Source organism: Astatotilapia calliptera, chromosome 10 (genome assembly GCF_900246225.1).
Source record: "Astatotilapia calliptera chromosome 10, fAstCal1.2, whole genome shotgun sequence".
In the NCBI taxonomy this organism is placed as follows: domain Eukaryota; kingdom Metazoa; phylum Chordata; class Actinopteri; order Cichliformes; family Cichlidae; genus Astatotilapia; species Astatotilapia calliptera.
In genome coordinates, this window is record NC_039311.1 from 24160262 (window position 1) to 24179439 (window position 19178).

At 39.6% G+C, this 19178-nt stretch overlaps 1 protein-coding gene, 2 non-coding genes and 1 pseudogene across 3 annotated transcripts; 3 read left to right on the top strand and 1 right to left on the bottom strand.

The window, feature by feature from the left end:
• Positions 1–6437: 6437 nt before the first annotated feature.
• On the bottom strand, positions 6438–12967 carry LOC113030968 (E3 ubiquitin/ISG15 ligase TRIM25-like; annotated as a pseudogene).
• LOC113031276 (U2 spliceosomal RNA) lies at positions 8452–8642 on the top strand. Its single transcript, XR_003273707.1, has one exon. It is a non-coding gene; the product is annotated as a U2 spliceosomal RNA (small nuclear RNA).
• trnal-uaa (transfer RNA leucine (anticodon UAA)) lies at positions 9489–9571 on the top strand. The gene has a single exon. It is a non-coding gene; the product is annotated as a tRNA-Leu (tRNA).
• Positions 12968–16159: 3192 nt separating the features above from the next.
• LOC113030726 (E3 ubiquitin/ISG15 ligase TRIM25-like) lies at positions 16160–18065 on the top strand. Its single transcript, XM_026182407.1, has one exon. The coding sequence runs from the start codon at positions 16184–16186 to the stop codon at positions 17855–17857; it is 1674 nt and encodes a 557-aa protein (XP_026038192.1). The 5' UTR covers positions 16160–16183; the 3' UTR covers positions 17858–18065.
• The last annotated feature ends 1113 nt before the right edge of the window (positions 18066–19178 follow it).

Below are 19178 nucleotides of genomic sequence, written 5' to 3' on the forward strand. Positions count from 1 at the left end.
TAGCTTTGATGACAGCTTGCATTCACCATGGCATTGTTTCGATAAGCTTATGCAGCGTCACCACGTTTTTGTACATACACAGTTGCATGCTCCTGCAGGGTTATGAAAGCCTGAAATATGAAATAATTGCTAGAAAGTTCTTTGAATTTTTTGAAAATGGAGAGTTTATTGAACTATCTAGCAAATTTGTTTGAAAAATGAATTACATTTTAATTTCTATATATGACTTTTAATTTATATTGTGTTTGCTACATCTGGCTTCAAAGAAAATACTTAAAAATTAATTTTTTTAGGTTTGTTATTGGGAAAAAAAAATCACACTGATGATATAACTCACAAAAAACTGAATGTATGTAATATGAAACAATAGGCGTTAAAGGGTTAAATCTGGCAATTTTTCCACTGCTGAGTCCAATCTTTATACTTCCTACCAAATTGAACCCTTTTCTACCCTTTCATTGACGAGTGGTTTTGTTTAGTCCTGTTCTTTTTACTCTGTGCTTACTGCCTTATTGTAATGAGAACTTGGAAAGCCCCTACCCGGTTTTAGTAGTTTATCAGTCTCTTTAGTTGTTTTCTTTGCCTGAAAGAGGCCAATAATTTGACCCTTCCAACATACTTGGATGAAAAATGATGGATGAAAATTTTTCTTTTTTTTTTGCTTTGTAAAATTTGTTTTTTTGGCCAGGCAGTGTATGGACAAAATGCTGAAAGTAAACAAATCAGACCATCTAATAAGGCTTTCTCCCACCACAGGCCTCTAGGTTTTAGTGGGAAATCTGCAGAGAGAGGGCGCTGTTCCTCCAGAGGAAAGACGAGCTGATAGCAACATTTGGTGATCACACCATCACTGCTGTGAGTCTCACAGCATCATCACTTAAAATCATCACTTAAAATGTAACTTTCCTAAAGGAAAAGTTTAAGCAGCTCATTATTTTTTAAGTGATGACAAAGTCCAATCATGCTTATTATTTAAGGTTAGTATTTATTGTGCATTTTTAGGTATATTACCATTACCCTGTAACGCACTTGAAGCCGACTGTAGGTGAAAGCGATGTTTTCTGAAATGCCAGTTTAGTGTAAATGTAAGATGCACAAAGCTTTATTGGTTTAATATTTGTGACTTTACAACATGTGTAATACACATATAGTTAATGAGAATTTTGATACAAAATGACCGATTGGCTATGTAACTACTTGCCACTATAATTTTTTTACTTAATCATTCAGCAAATAATAATTTTTGGTCTTTAAAATGTTCCCTACTGAACATTCGCTTTTTAATTGTATTATTCATTTATGGGTGGCTTTAAATCCAGAGAGTGGAGAAAGTGAAACAGTGTCACTAAGTCGCTCTGCTATAACATTTATAATAGTTACATTTGGTGCAATAATCTGTTGTATGTATTGTACTGTGGAAACTTTGATACTATCACTTTTTATCATTGTATTTTTAAACTTGTGTATAAGGCCTTTTATCATTGGTTTGTTGACGTGCGTAGTGTTATCAGAGGTAATTCATACAAACATCCTCTTCACCCTCCTTTTACCAAAGAATATGATCTCATCTGACTTGATCTAAAAATACTCGAACAACCTCACAAACAGCCGGCGCATGAAAATGGAAATGGAAGTTAAAAAACAAACAAACCACTAACCCATAAAATATGATTGTTTGGCTTCATCGTTACATTGTTACATCTGGGAGAGTATGTGTTTAATGAGCACACTGTAAAGTAGTACACGTTGATAATACAAACTTTACTTTTCATTGTTTTCTATTTATATGCTTCAAAATTAGACTTCTTTTTATCCATAATTCTTATATAGTCATGTTTGATATTTACCTGATATTTTCCATTGAGATTATGGTGGATATGGTGCCTGTTTTTCTCATGATCTGACCTTTTTTTTTTTTACACAGTATTTGTGGCTAAAGTGTTTATTAAATTGTTATTATTTGTTTCTAACCCTGATAGGATCAACAAAACTGGGGAGCTTTTCCCACAGCAGACATTTTGATATATGACACAGCAGGAAAAGCATAAATAAGAGCATACACAATGGCTATTGTGAAGTTTGCTCGCAGTGACTTAAAGGGAGATTTGAAGACATGTTAAGGTTGCTTATAACATGTGTAAGTCACCTTTTAGTAAAAGCTGTGACATATGGCTTTTTGTTACTGCTCTTCAATCTTCTGGGTAGCTTCTGTTCTTATAACATCTGCAACTTACTGAAAAAGTGAACACACACACACACAATTAGCTTTGTTCACTTTTAGCAGCTCCAATAGACTTTTACATCTTGCTAGTTTGCTATTAGCGGCTAAAAGCTAGATATTTGCACAAAGACAGTGGAGTTTTGGAAACTTTGCGTTTTTTAAAATCTGTTAATAACAACAGTGTTTAACGCCAAACACCCAGATTATGTGTAAAAAACCCTCATCAGGCATATTCAATTTTTTATTGAAAGAGCTTAGCTAGCTCTCATATGCGTTTTTTTTTTTTAGCAAGTAAGGGGGAAACTGTTATCTGGATTGAATTCCAATAATTAGTCGCAGGGCCAACACACAGAGACAGACAACCATTCGCACTCACATTCACTCGCACATTCACACCTATGGGCAATTTGGATTAACCAATTAACCTATCCCCAAGTGCATGTCTTTGGACAGTGGGAGGAAGCCGGAGTACCCGGAGAGAACCCACGCAAACACGGGCAGAACATGCAAACTCCACACAGAAAGACCCCGGCCTGATGGTGGAATTGAACTCAGGATGTTAATGCTAGAGGAGCTTTGGAGCGCGGCAGAGTCAGCAGAGCGTTGCTGACTGTTAAACACTATGCCTCCTCTGCTCTTATTACTTCATGACTGAGTTGCTGTGGTTCCTAAACACTTCCACTTTGCAATAAAACCACTTACAGCTGATTGTTGAATATATCTAGCATGAAAACTGACTTGTTGCAGAGGTACCGCAGCACTACGCTTGAATGTGAGCTCTTCAGAATGACTCATTCTTTCACAAAAGGCAGACTGTGTGGGTAGGTGCTTGATTTTACACACCTGTGGCAATGAGACTGAAAGACTGAAAGTTGTGGCTCAATACGTTTGTCCATATAGTGTGTATAGTGTATGCAACTAAGGAAAACCCCCAAAACATGTTTCAGCTCTTAAAAAAAAGACAGGAAGCTTTTTGTGTTACAGGCGTTAAAAGAACAGAAGGTAATTATAACAACCGTTATCTTAATTATCTCAAGCTTTGATATTTTTAAGTATAGATATATGCTGAGGCTGAGGTAGTTATGATTGACTCTCAAGTATTTGACCTTTCAAAGTCAGAATTTAGGTAAGACACTTTCTGCACCTTTACAGATTTTCTCTGAATGGTAAGAATTTAAGGGAATGAAATGATAAATGTCCAATGATCCCAGAGCGCCCTGACTTTGTTTGTGCGTCTGTTTTACTGTAGCTTTTATTTCTTTTGTAGAATTGATGTACAAAAGAAAAAAGGACAAGGTGTTATGTTAATAATTTCTGATGTGTAATTTTTTTTTACTTCTAAGGAGGACATCAAATAAGGGATAAGGAATTGATGGTGCATTTGTTGACATTCCTGGCATTTTAAACTTTAATATTCCAAATGAACTCAATGCTGACGCAGTGCACAGTTATGTATAGTTAATTGCTGACTTCATTACCCTATAATGAGTGTTTTTGTTTCTTTCACCCTCTTTGGCATTCAGTCAACACACGGTCTTTCGTCTGTAGATAATGATTTTTAAAAATTACCTCACATTTTGAGTGTTTTTGAGACAATGATCAGAAGTCCAGTTATTCCTGAAGTGTGATTGGAGAAGCGTGTAAAGCTTTGTATAATTCCCATTTTATTCCTGCATGATTGTTGTGGAATGTTTAAACAAGTTGTGTAATAAATCTGAAAGTAACACTGTCTGGTGAAATGTTTACTTTTATTTACTTTTGTAACCTTTTACTTATTTGTTATATTAAAATAAAAGTAAAGAAATTGAGAATCATAAAAGTGGAACAAATCCAAGATTTATTTTAAATGGCCATGGACAGGACAATAGGAAATCTATCAGAAATAAATGCAACCATCAGGTGTGGCTCTTCTGCTTTGCAGGTTACAAAAGACGGGACCGTTTTGCTCAGTGGAAGAAAAGATAACCTGAGCTTTTACACTAAATATACTCTATAACAATTAAAAATCCTGCATTTGTAAAGATTGAAAGCATTAGTGTTAACATTATAGCTACCAAAAGTAAATTTGGTCATTATTCAGAATGCTTCAATTAAACGTGCTTAAATTTACATTTAATACTGCTGTGATTTTGTAATATCATTAAAACAGCTTTATAATATATACAAGAAGAATACACAGCATATGAAATACCCAGCAACAAATATAGACATTGAATTAATTAATATATAAATTATAATGACATTTTCTTACATTATAATACATTCCTTTCGGAGATGATTGTGTTCAGAGAAATTAATAGGTTTATTTAAATGAATAAATCAAAACACTTTCTAATGCAAGTTTTATTCTTATAAAATCTGCATATGTTATAAGTATACCTGCTTTTATAAATGCAGTATTTTTCAATTTTTTTAAATTCTCACCCACAGAGTTTGACCTCAGCAGTGCAGCCACATCTCAGCATATATTATTTTACTGTTCACCACAGATCAGTCATCACTCCGGTCTACTTTAACTTACACAACTCAACAGTGTCTCCAACAAATGCTGACAACCAAAAACCAGGATAGAGAGGCTGAGTGAACCTGGCCTGGACTCTGTGGAGGAGATTCATGGTCTCAGTGATGCTGTAGAACAGGGGTGTCAAACTCAAATACACAGTGGGCCAATATTCAAAACTGGAACAAAGTTGCGGGCTAACGTTAATATTTATTGAAAAACAAAATCTTCAGATTCTCAGATATAAGAATGAATCTTTTCTTATGGACTCAAACAAGTTTTGCTGAAAAACTGAATATGGAACAAGCAAAGCTTAATACTAAACAATATATATATTAGCTGTATAATACCAGTAGGCCAGCTCTAATAGTAATTTGGTATGGCTTCGCGGGCCAAATGTAATTAGGCTGCGGGCCAAGTTTGGCCCGCGGGCCAGAGTTTGACACCTGTGATATATACAGTGGTAGTATACACAGTATGTGATTATGGATATGGTTGTAGAAACATGCAAGACATAAATTTAACTATTTTACCGCTACTATTAATTTGTAAGTAATAGATATCTATAAGTATAGACATGTACATGCACACTACACACACATGTGTACTGTAATTCATTATTATCAGGATGTCCAAAAAACTCACTGAAAAGCCTTCAGCTAATCCAAAATGCTGCAGCAAGAGTCCTGACAGGGACTAGAAAGAGAGAGCAGATTTCTCCTGTTTTGGCTTCCCTTCATTGGCTTCCTGTTAAATCCAGAATTGAATTCAAAATCTTGCTCCTCACATACAAGGTCTTAAATAATCAGGCCCCATCTTATCTTAATGACCTTGTAGTACCATATCACCCTATTAGAGCACTTCGCTCTCGCTCTGCAGGCCTACTTGTTGTTCCTAGAGTATTTAAAAGTAGAATGGGAGGGAGAGCCTTCAGTTTTCAGGCCCCTCTTCTGTGGAACCAGCTTCCAGTTTGGATTCGGGAGACAGACACTATCTCTACTTTTAAGATTAGGCTTAAAACTTTCCTTTTTGCTAAAGCATATAGTTAGGGCTGGACCAGGTGACCCTGAATCCTCCCTTAGTTATGCTGCAATAGATGTAGGCTGCCGAGGGATTCCCATGATGCACTGAGTTTTTCCTTTCCAGTCACCTTTCTCACTCACTATGTGTGAATTGACCTCTCTGCATTGAATCATATCTGTTATTAATCTCTGTCTCTCTTCCACAGCATGTCTTTTATCCTGTCTTCCTTCTCTCACCCCAACCGGTCACAGCAGATGGCCCCGCCCCTCCCTGAGCCTGGTTCTGCCGGAGGTTTCTTCCTGTTAAAAGGGAGTTTTTCCTTCCCACTGTCGCCAAAGTGCTTGCTCATAGGGGGTCATATGATTGTTGGGTTTTTCTCTGTATCTATGAAGCGCCTTGAGGCGACTTTTGTTGTGATATGGCGCTTTATAAATAAAATTGAATTGAAAATCTAATTGAATTGAATGTACACACTAAATATACATATGTATACATACACATATACCTGCACACGTCCATACATATAAAAAGATGCATTATGCATGAAGTGTGACAGTGTATGTCCACAATGTCCAGTGACTTATGATTTTGTGATTGAGGAGTTATAGAGTCTAACTGCTGTTGGGATGAATGATCTGCGAGAGCGCTCCTTCCTGCAGTGAGGCTGTTTCACTCTCTGACTAAAAGAGCTGCTCAGCACACAGACTCATGCAGAGGGTGATGTGGGTTGTTCATGATGGATGTCAGCGTTACTAATATCCTCCTCTTGCCCACTGCCTCCACAGACTCCAGAGGGCATCCCAGCACAGAGCTAGAGCGCCGCACCAGTTTGTCAAACCTGCTCCTGTCCCTGTCCGTGCATCTGCTCCCCCAGCAGGCCATTGCATAGAAAAGGGCAGATGCTACCACAGTATCATAGAATGTCCTTAAGAGAGTCCTGCAGACTCCAAAGGACCTTAGTCTCCTGGAGAAGTCAAAAAACATTTTCCTCACAGTGCTCCCAGACTGTTCTAGGTGAGAGAGGGATCGGTGTAAAAGGTAGATGACAGCGTCATCCACCCCGATTCCAGATCGGTAGGTGAACTGCAGGGGGTCGATCGCTAAGCTCACCAGTGGGCAAAAGTGGTGCAGAACGAGCCTTTCCATGGTCTTCATCAGATGAGAAGTCGAGGCCACAGGCTTGAGGTTGTTTGGCTCCTTGGGGTGTGCGATTTTTGGCATCGGAACCATGCAGGAAGTCTTCCACGGTTCAGGACCCCTCTCCAGACTCAGGCTCAGGTTGAAGATGTACAGGACCACCTGACACAGCTGGTCTGCACAGTCCCTGAGCAATCTGGAGCAGATTCCATTCGAACCTGCTGCCTTCCTTGCCTTTGTCCTCTTGAGCTGACTTAAATATATATTTTAACCAAGATGGTGCCTTGTCTCTACATCACCCAGTTTTCTTCTAAATGGGACTGCAATCTTAAGAATTGTAAATGCTTCAAGAGCAGTTTACATGTCTGATTCTTTTGGTGTAAGTGTAGCTTTTGTTAGTTTAAGGTGGTTAAACTGGCTTTGTTTTTGAAGTGTTTAAAAAATAGCTGGCAATAGTTCTATTTAATGTTTTTATTAAATGTCACACCATCACACCACAATCTTAAGACGTCTTGCGGTCTACGGCTTAGGGTGGCTTGTATTCTATTACTTCGTATAAAGTAAACACTGCCCCCTAAGAGAACCTTTTAAACGTAGGTGTGGTCAAACCAACTCTTTATGAACAGTGCCTTTTATTTCATTCTGACATTTAACCCTAGTTTCAATTGTCGATGTCGTACTGTTTTGTTAATCCTAATTGTTTTTGTTTGTTTATTTTTTGTGTGTTTTCTAACCTAAGGGTGTTTTGCTAACTGCTAAACAAGCTAAAGTGTAAAAAAAATTATTCGCTTTTCTTTTGTTTGTTTGTTATGTTTTTTTGTTTGTTTTTTTAAAAAAAGAAATAGCACTGGGGTTAGTTCGTTAAAGTAATACAAATGCAGAAAAGATAAACAGATACATTCAACCTCCCTCCAGCTGCAAGTTTTCTCAGACTTTCTCATTTCACACCAAAGTTACAAAAATGCATAAATAATTGTAACTTATTTAAGCTAGTTTTGTATGTCCACTTCCATGGTTAGAAACTGCTGCAAATCCAGTGTCAGTACTCTACAGTAGATTACTGTGGTCTAGAGTAGACTTTGTGCAGTTTTCTGTCTGTACACCTGAGGGCGGAAGTGTGTCTTTGTGAAACCTTAAACAATCATAGACGTGTTTATTTGATTTTCGTCGTTTCATTTCAACGCACGATACTGGTATTATAATTCTTTCATCTTGTAATTATCATATTATGAAAACAATTATAACGCCAAGAAAGTTATAAAAATGAATTGAAGACGCTCCGTCTTAACGACCGCTGATTGGACTGCAGACGACCACGTGATTTTGAATCTCATTAACCGGCACGCGCTGACCGGCGTTTCAGAAACTAAAGTGTCGTTATATATGTGGCGCCGTTTATAAACTGAAACATGCCGACCATAGTTATATTGTGATTTTCGGAGGTAAAACGTCAGTAAAACATCGACCTGTCCTCTACCATTTGTTAGAAGGCGACTGTGTTCTTCATTGTAACCATGAGTTAGAGTTGCAGTAAGCAGAATGAGTCGTTTCTGTCGTGCCATATGTGGGTATCGCTTCTCGGCCTTTTGGCTAAGATCAAGTGTAGTATCTGTTCTTATCAGTTTAATATCTGATACGTCCCCTACCCGGGGACCATATATTAAATTGATTTTTGGAACAGGGAGATGGAATAGGGGCTTGCTCCGTCCACTCCACGCATCGACCTGGTATTGCAGTATTTCCAGGAACGGTGCACTCCCTGAAGCTGTGAAAAAGAAGTGTAATTTGATTCAATAGTTTCTGTAAAGAAATTTGTTATACGTTAGGTATATGCGTGCATGTGGATATGTGGACATTGCCTTCGTGTAATCTTCGAAGGTTAGTCAGGCTGAAATGTTGCGACTTAATATTTGTGAATGAGTTACATTTAACTATTACGAGAATTACTAAATCCTGCCACTTGGACTGACACGTGGACACACACTTTCTATGGGAAATCAAAAAAAATATGTAGTTTTGAACTGCAGTTACATTATTCTGGCTCGAATCCTGCAGTTACCTCTGTTGTCCACTAGAGACCGATAGAAGTCTTTAAAAACCGGAGGCTGCCATCTACAAGGACTCATGTTGATTATAGGTTTAACTCTTCTCTTTCTCTACATACTGCAGCTTCCTGTCCTCTGTGGCTGTAAATTACATCGTTTGAAAAAAAAAAAACCCCCACAATTTTTTCTTGGCTTCTTTAGCTAAAATCACCTGTATTGTCTGTTGTTTCCATTTGTGGATGGTTAATAGTGCAGAAGATTGTTTTTCTGTTTTCAGGATTACATGAAAACATTTTGGAACAGATCATTTTTGTATATAATAAATCTTAGGATAGTATTGGTTTTGATGATTTATAAAACAGCTGTGTGCCGTAGCCCTGGTAGTGTGGATCCTTAGTGTGTAAAGAGTAGATAACTCATGTAATATGTGTGAATGAAAATCCATGGACTTTATAAGAGTCCTCCATTTATGGCTATGATCCTAACAAACAAGAATAATACGTTTCTTTCTCCTACCAATCTTCCTGTTTCCTAAAGGAACACACATACACAATATATATGCGCCAGGATGGCCGAGTGGTTAAGGCGTTGGACTTAAGTTCCAATGAGCGGATGCTCTCGTGGGTTCAAACCCCACTCCTGGTATAATTTGGAGCCTCATGACTGGTAAACTGAAATGTATCTATGGGAGCAACAATGATCAATGGGAGTTTTTAGGAATTTGCTGTGAGCAATATCCCCCCACCCAGTCACCCCCAAAAAAGCTGGGATGTAAGACAAGAAAGACAAATGAGAGGTCTGTGCCAAGGTTGCCCCCTCTCAGTCTTACTGTACATGTTATATGTAGAACCGTTGGCTTGTGCAATTAGGGAAAGCCCAGACATAACAGGAATACAGTTACCGGGAGGAGAAACATTAAAAATTTAACAGTATGCGGACGACACAATGCTGTACCTGGCTGATGATAAAAGTGTAACAGAATCAATAAGAGTTATACAGGAGTTTTTGAAGGCTGCGGGGCCTCAAATAAACAAGTATAAGTCAATGTATAAATACCTGGGAAGATGGGCGGGCAGGAGAGAGGCAATTTGTGAATATCAATTATGTGGAGGGCCAATGGAGGTCTTGGGTATTTCCTTTGGGAATACAGAGGGGGATGCTATCTTTAATTGGGGAAAGATTTTGAAGAAGATGCGTATAAAATTGGGGCTATGGAACAAGAGGAAGCTTACCATTTTGGGAAAGGTGCTAGTTATCAAAGCTGATATCCTACCAGGCCTTCTCCACCTTGCTTACATCTTCCCAATTCCATGTGTGTTGAGGTTTATATGAAAAATGTTTAAGTTTATGTGGGGAGGGATTATGAATATGTGAAAAGGGGGATGATGTACCAAGAGATAAGGTAGGGGGGAAGGAATGTGCCATGCATCCCTCTGAAGTTGGACATGATTTTTTGCAGTAATGTATGCAAATTGCTAAAGGAAGCAAGTTTTGCTGAAAAACTGAATATGGAACAAGCAAAGCTTAATACTAAACAATATATATATTAGCTGTATAATACCAGTAGGCCAGCTCTAATAGTAATTTGGTATGGCTTTGCGGGCCAAATGTAATTAGGCTGCGGGCCAAATTTGGCCCGCGGGCCAGAGTTTGACACCTATGCTGGAGAAAGACAGAATACCTGCCCTGTGATCCAAATACACTCCCACTCTGGAGGATTGAGGGCCTGAGATTAAACTGGAAATGCTGTTGTGTCTGAAAACATAACTACCGTCCTCACATTCCAGTGCCCACGATTTCTCATTATTTCCAAATCCACATTTAATCCTGTTTCCTGTTCTACAAATGTCATTGTATGTAACTGCAATTAAAACTTTACCACTCCACTTTACTTCCCAGTAACAACATCCAGTCAGACCATCAGAACTCATCACCTGCCACCATGGTAAGAACCTTTTCGGATGCAGTGGCGGACTCCCTCAGGTGTCGGTGCGTTGGTGGTTCTTTGTGTCTGGGGGTGGGCGTCCAGGTGGGCTCACTCCTTGGCGGCCGCTTATCGGGGGCCTGGAGCCTGGGGCTCGCTTGGGCCCCTTCGGAGGTGGGGTGCCCCCGGCCTCTCGGCCTGGGGCTCGGTCACTCAGGCACAGCTGGGGGCCGGCGGAGCTCACGGGCGCGTCACTGCAACTCCCCCTGGCTTCTGCTCCGCGGCTGCTGAGTGAACCCTCATCTGGGACTCTCCTCAGCTCTTACTGGAACAGTGGCGCGGCTGCCCCTCTGTTGGTCTTCCATGGTCTCTTGTGTTCTGGGGGCCTCTGGATGTCTGGAGTTTTGATCTCCTCCATACCCGCTTCACACCCCGGAGGACGGGGCTGTGGCCCCCACACTCCCTAGCAGATCGTTACATGGAGAAACCTTTGGAATACAAGCGCGCTGATCCACACAGGTATGCACACGGGTGTTCACTGCTCGTAGACCCAAATTACACCTTTCTTGGCTGCTACTTCGAAGCACATCTGTCCTGCGTGCTGCACAACATTGAATATTTAGTATTTACTGCTGTTTACACTTAGCTAGATTAATGCGATGGTGTTGTGTTTAGTACGTTGCTTTGTTTTTTTTTTGCTTGTTTTCTATTCTTCTCTCAACAGGTGATCCAGGAGATTTTTATTTTTTTTCTCCCCCCCTTTCTCACTGTCCCTCTCCCCTTCTGTTTTTCCTTTCCTTCCTCTTTCTCTCTCCCTTTCCTATCCCTCACTCATGTCTGTCCCGTCTGTAACATTGGGTATCCTTGTTGGTCTTCAGACAACATTTCTGATGGCTAAAGAACCAAATGGGACAGGCAAAAAAAAAAAAAAAAAAGAACCTTTTCGGATGAATGGAAACCAAGTGTTTGACTTGCGTCAGCGTTGCCTTCCTGTTGCTCATACTCAGAGATAAATATGGATTTGCAGTCTTTGGATCCAGTGTGATTTTACGGGCGTATTTCAAAAACTCGTGTCTAGTCACGGGCTCTTTTAGATCCACTTGAGTCATTTTCTGACAGGTGTTTGCCGGCTCTTCACTCAAAGCAGCCTGTAGTTCATTTCTGAGGTGTGACACTTCCATCATCATATCCTTAAAGTACTGTTGAGGTTGAACACTGATAGTGGGTACGTTTGTAGATGCACTCTGATGTGACAGTGAGGAGTAGTTTTTCAGAAAATGGAGGTGATCCTCAGTCAGTGAGAGCTGCTGCAGTTCAGCGTCTCTCCTCCTCAGATCTCTGATCTCCTGCTCTAGCTTCTCCTGAAGCTCTTTGACTCTGTTCTGTTCAGTTTCCTGCTTGGATCTGATCTTCTGCTTCACCTCAGAGCTTTTTTTCTCAATTAGATTGATCAGGTCTTTGAACAACTCCTCACTCTCCTTCCCTGTTTTATCAGCAGAAAGATTAATGGCCTCCACCTCCTCCTGAAGCACCTTCATATCTTTCTCTCTGTCCTGGATTCTCTGCTGGATGTTCTGTCGATTCCCTGATCGATCTTTCTGCCTCTCAGCTCTTTCTGCTGCAGCTGACACTGTGACATGGTCTTTGCGTTCATCCATTAAGCAGAGATAACAGATACACTGCTAATCAGTGCGGCTTTGACCAGCTTGTGTTTCTTTAGTGGAGCTATGTTGTAGTGAGGCTGGAGGTGCTGCTCACAGTAAGAGGCCATACACACCAGGCAGGACTTGGAGGCTTTCAGCTTCTTCCCAGAACAGAAATCACAGGCCACGTCTTCAGGTCCAGCATAGGCATGATCAGGTGAAGTAGCTGGAAGTCCTGCTTTCTTTAGGTCGTCCACTAACTCAGCTAACATGGTTTTTCACCAGGACAGGCCTCGGTGTAAAAGTCTTCTTGCACTGGGGGCAGCTGTATGTTTCCTTCTCATCCCAATATTTTTTGATACAGCTCATGCAGCAGCTGTGCCCACAGGGATTAGTGACGGGATCCTTAAGGAGATCCAGACAGATTGGACAGCTCAATTTTTCTTGATCCAGCTGATTCACTTGCTGCGTCATGTCTCCTCACGATGACTGTAAATGTCTGAAAGCTTTCCTTTCTGTTATAAGAATGCAAATATGAACTGAAATTCGAACCCAAAGTCCTTTTGAGGGAGGTCTGTGAAAGGGGAGGGTACAAAGATATTTACACTGAATGGACTTTGATTCTGATAGCAGGGCAAGAAGGGAAGGGTTGTGCGGTGAATGATTGTAGACGATCTTAGGTATATATTTTTTGAGTTAAGGTGAAGTAGTTGTTTCATGTGATCTCGCCTGTCTCAAAACATGAAAATATTCAACATGTTACTTGCTTTGTTCTGCCTGGAGAGTAAAGATGCTCACTCCTTTTCCAATAGTTATGTTTTTAAGTATTTTATATTATAATACAGCTAACTGGAGGCAAATATATAAGTATTTTTGTAACTCATTTTTGATTTGATCTTGCATTTTCTAAAATGGTGACTTGTAAGTATGTAATTTAAACAAATACAGTTACCGTACTACTTTATTTATAAAGCACTTAAAAACAACAACAGGGCAAACCAAAGTGCAGTAAAATGATATCAAATACAAAAGACAAACAACACACACCAGAAGGTAAAAGATACGGAAACAGAAAAGAGGAGTTGAAGTTAAACAATAAACAAGTACATAAAAGTAACATAAGATCACAGACATCTGACACTGGGTTGACGGACAGGGAGTAAAAGTGTGTTTTAAAACGGTGAGTGAAGGAGCTCTTGCTTGCACAAGATAAAAATCCACCGGTGGCGTTTTGCATCAGCTGAAGGTGAGCAATGGAGGCCTGGGTGAGTTGGATGAAAAGTGCACTGCAGTAGTTGAGATGAGAGCATATAAAAGCATGTATGTCTCTTTCAAGGTTGCGTTTGACCAAAAGAAGCTTGATCTTTGACAGCTGCCTCAGTTGGAAGCAGGATTTTACCACAGTGTTCACGTGAGAATCGAGCTTTAGAGAAGGATCTCCTCTAAAGCTCATTTTCAGTCTTTTGTAGCTCAAAATACACTAAACACTGTATCAGTAGTGTTTACTACTCAGAGCTTTGGTCCTGACACTAATAGTTGTGTTGTAAACGTACAGCATATAAGAACACTGCTAACTGGACAGAGTACAGTGTAATAATAAAAAGAAGATTTTGTTTCTTTCTTTTCCTCTTTCTTCCTTTTTTATGTTTTGTGTGTCAAAAAAACAAAACAAAAAGAAAATAAACGTAATAAATGTGACATAATGTGCCATTCCCTCTGACATCAGTGCTACTGCCCTGCAGCACCACTGTTCTTTCTGACCAGCCTGAACTTGTCATGGCCCCTGGGTTTTTGTCCCAGTGTTCCTTATTCTTTGTTATTTAGATTCTGGGGTGAGTTGGTAGTCTTCATTCTTTCAGTTGTAGCTATATTTTGATTCCTGTGTTTTGAGTTATATGGCGTCTGGTTTATTTTTTAATTATTTTGTTTGTGTTTTAGAGTAGTATTTATAGAGCTAGCCACACAGCTATGGTTAAAATAATAGAAACACAGTGAAGCTGGAGGATGAACGCTAAGCATTAATAATAATAATGGATTGCATTTATATAGCGCTTTTCAAGATCATCAAAGCGCTTTACAATTCCACTCTTCATTCAGTCTCACATTCACACACTGGTGGAGGCAAGCTACAGTTGTAGTCAGAGCTGCCCTGGGGCAGACGGACAGAAGCGAGGCTGCCATATCGCGCCATCGGCCCCTCTGGCCATCACCAGTAGGCGGTACGTGAAGTGTCTTGCCCAAGAACACAACGATCGAGATTGTCCGAGCCGGGGCTTGGACCAGCAACCCTCCGATTACAAGACGAACTGCCAACTCTTGAGTGACGATCGCCCTATAAATAAGTTAAGTACAATGTAATAAGCCCAGGAGAGTGAGGGTACTTATATGGCCAGAGTCTGCAGCAGTGAGGAGGTAGTTTGTGTTTTTGATGAGAGCAGTTTCAGTTTTGTGGTGTGATCTGAACACAGATTGAAAATTTTAAAAAAAATGTGACATGTGTTGCCAGGATTTAACTAATAAATGAAAAGTTTGAAGTTGAAAAGTTACTGAAGTCTTTAAGGTCCAAATTCATGCCCATGATGACTTCAGGTCAGTTCAGTTAAATTCAGTTTTATTTGTATTTGCTTCACTCAGTATGAACAAGCACTTGGCAACAGCGGGTAGATAAACAGTGAGTAACAGTTTCCAGTGTAAACATTCAATTATAATTCGGTTTTCATCCGAAACACTTTCAGTTTCACACCAATCTGAGTACCTGGATGGAAGCTCCTCTCTGCACTGTTTACGCGTACCCTCTTCTTTGACAGAGTCACGTGATAAGATACAAAACAGAAAATTTCCATATGCTTTAGTTCAGTGTCTCAGCATTAAGAGACGAAAACAGCTTTTATCTAAAAACGAAAAGAGAGACCATTTGAATGAGGAGAAAAGGCGCAGCAAGTAATTCAGCTGCATCAAGAAAAACTGAGCTGTTTCATCTGTCTGCAACTTGTAAAGGAGCCAGTCACTATTCCCTGTGGGCACATCTACTGCATGAGCTGTATTAAAAACTACTGTAAAAACTAAGTGACTGCCATTATTCATATGTGGTGTGTGTGGCAAAATGAGCTCAAGACAAAGTAGAAATATATTTAAAGGTCATTTATTATTCTTTATTATTATTCTGAACAAATTGCATTCTTAAAAAAAACAATTAAAACCTTAGAGTGAAAATTATCCTCTAAATAGAGGCTTGTTTTCTTGTTTAAATCAGAATACAAAACTCACATTAACAGTTAGAAAATACAGACAATACTAATTGAATTCATCATTTTCAGTAATAGAACAATAAAACATGAAATAACCCCATAATATACATTGCAAATAAGTAAGGAAAACCAATGGGCTTCAACCTACCAACCAGCCTGCAAGTATTGCACAAAGACTTGAAGCACCTACAAATACATCTTAATCAAAAACATGAAAAGTTTCAGTTTCACACCAATCTGATGACTGCCTCTCCTGGAATGAAGCACACCTTTCTAAGCCCCTCTCTGTTTACAGACTGTTTACCTCAGACGTTAGGCACGCCCTCTGTTATCACAGTCATGTGATAAGTGGAAAAACAGGAAATTTCCATACTCAGTGTCTCTATATAAAAGAGACAAGAGCAGCTTTTATCTGGGGAGACGTTACTTACATTGAGGAGACATGGCACAGCGAACGATTCAGCTGGATCAAGAAAAATTGAGCTGTTCCATCTGTCTGCAACTTTTAAAGCATCCAGTCACTATTCCCTGTGGGCACAGCTACTGCATGGACTGTATCAAAAACTACTGGGATGAGAAGGAAACACACAGCTGCCCTCAGTGCAGAGAGATTTTCACACCGCGGCCTGTTCTGGTGAAGAACACCATGTTAGCTGAGTTAGTGGAGGACCTAAAGAAAGTAGAACATCTGACAGCTTCACCTGATCATGCCTATCCTGGACCTGGAGATGTGGCCTGTTCTGGGAGGAAGCGGAAAGCCTCCAAGTCCTGCCTGATGTGTATGGCCTTTTACTGTGAGCATCACCTGCAGCCTCACTACAACGTAGCTCCAATAAAGAGACACAAGCTCATCAAAGCCACTTCAAAGCTTCAGGAGAACATCTGCCCTCGCCATGATGAGGTGATGAAGATCTTCTGCCGCACTGATCAGCAGTGTGTCTGTTATCTCTGTTTAATGGATGAACACAAAGACCATGTCACAGTGTCAGCTGCAGCAGAAAGAGCTGAGAGGCAGAAAGGGCTTGGAAGAAATCGACAAAAATTTCTTCAAAGAATTCAGGAAAGAGAGAAAGATGTGAAGATGCTTCATCGAAGAGGGGAGGCTATCAATCTTTCTGCTGATAAAGCTTTCAGAGAATGTGATAAGGCTTTCAAAGATTTGATCAGTCTCATTGAGAAAAAAAGCTCTGTAGGGAAGCAGAAGATCAGATCCAAACAAAAAGCCGAACAGGACAGAGTCAAAGAGCTTCAGGAGAAAATAGAGCAGGAGATCAGAGATCTGAGGAGGAGAGACGCTGAACTGCAGCAGCTCTCACTGACAGAGGATCACCTCCATTTTCTGAAAAACTACTCCTCACTGTCACATCTGAGTGCATCTACAAACGTACCCACCTACAACAATCTTACTCTGCAGTACTTTGAGGATGTGACTGCATCTGTGTCACGGACCAGAGATAAAGTGAAGGCTCTTCTCAGTGATGAATGGCCAAAAATCTCAGTTGGAACGACCAAAGCAGATATTTTACTGCCTCAAGGAGAACCCAAAACCAGAGACGACTTTTTGAAATATTCTTGTCAGATCACTCTCGATCCAAATACAGCACACACACTGTTGTCACTGAGTGACAGCAACAGAAAAGTAACACTGATGAGTAGAAACCAGTCATATCCAAGTCATCCAGACAAATTCCTTGAATGGTGTCAGGTCCTGAGCAGAGAGGGTCTGACTGGACACTGTTACTGGGAGGTGAAGTGCAACGGGACTGTTGGAGTAGCTGTTGCATACAAGGATATTGGCCGTAGAGGGACCAGAGAGGAATGTGGATTTGGATTGAATGACAAATCCTGGTCATTAACAGTTTCAGGCAGTGGTTATGAATTCAAACACAACAACATTTCCACTCCCATCCCAGGCCCTCTGTCCTCCAGAATAGGAGTATATTTGGATCACAGGGCAGGAACTCTTTCTTTCTACAGCATCACTGAGACCATGAATCGTCTCCACAGAGTCCAGACCAGGTTCACTCAGCCTCTCTATGTTGGACTGTGGCTTCCACAAAGTGCTGGAGACACTGCTGATGTGTGTGAGCTCAAGAAGAGAATAAACATAAAATAGTGAAATTTGATGCCGTGTGCTACTTGTTGAGATGTGTTTATCTATCCTGCACCTGTTAGAGATGAATGCTTATGGATATAAGTGTGTTCTTTAATTTCTTTGATTGTGTTGTTTTCAATAGCTATTTGGGTAAAACTGTTTATTTGGCAAAACAATATTAATTTCCTATATAGTTTATATTTAACCAGTGTTTTGTTGTAACATTTGCAGAAAAAACTCACATAAATATAAATTCATATGAAAATAACTTCAGTGTATTTAAAATTACAGAAAAAAATAATTATGTATCAGATAAGTTGTAATCACGGTTAATATGGTGTTTGCATTTTTAATGTACTTTTTATTTCTATACTTAAGTTGGTGGATTGTAAAATGTTTAATTTTAGTTATGTTTTCATTTGATGATTGATGATTTCATTTTTATTTACTGCTGTTTGTGAAATAAAGTGAGCAATGTACACTAAAGTTTCCTGTTTCAAGAAATAAAATATCACTAACATGATGAATGTAAACTTTGTAAAGAGACATTTAAAATAGAGCATTTAAAAATGTCAAATAATGATGAAATTAAAAAAGTGTAATTTTAAAAACATACATAGCTCTAAAACACTAATTTAAGTAGGAGGATGTGGATGTTAAAGTTGAATTGGAAAGAAATTTAAATATAACAGACGAGTTTGTCCGTTATTATTTAGTAATTCATGTAAATTTTGCTGTAGGGGCTTTGGAATTGATTAAGGATTTTACACGTATATTTTGGGATTTTTCAAGGTTACTTCATTTCATAAAAGATTTTCAAAAAGGGATTTAACAGATTTCTGGAACTGATGATCATTTAGATCCATTACTCTATATTAGCCATATGTCTGTATGATATATCAGATGGAAAACTGATATATTTGTTAAGAATTCTGCTCCCTATTGACAATATGGAGAGTTGCCTGCTTAGGTAGGCTGATTTTTTTTCCCATAATGCTCAGTTGGTATTACAGGGCCCAAAGCATGCCAAGAATATATTCACCACACCATTACATCATCGGCACTCTGAACCGTTGATGAAAGGCAGGACTGAGTCATACTTTCATGTTGTTGTATCTGTTATCAGTAACTCCCTGCAGGCAGGTAAAGAGCTACCCAAGAGTGTGAAACTGCAGCACCTGCAAAGCAGATCTTGTCGTGGAGTGATGGCCAGATGAATTAAACCTTAAAGCTCTCCATCCACGTGGAAAAAAAAAAGATGGATTTCTTCAGGCTTTGTGTGTACACAAGTGTGTCCTATTAAAAAAAGATGTTTTTCCTTCCCACTGTTGCCAAACCACTT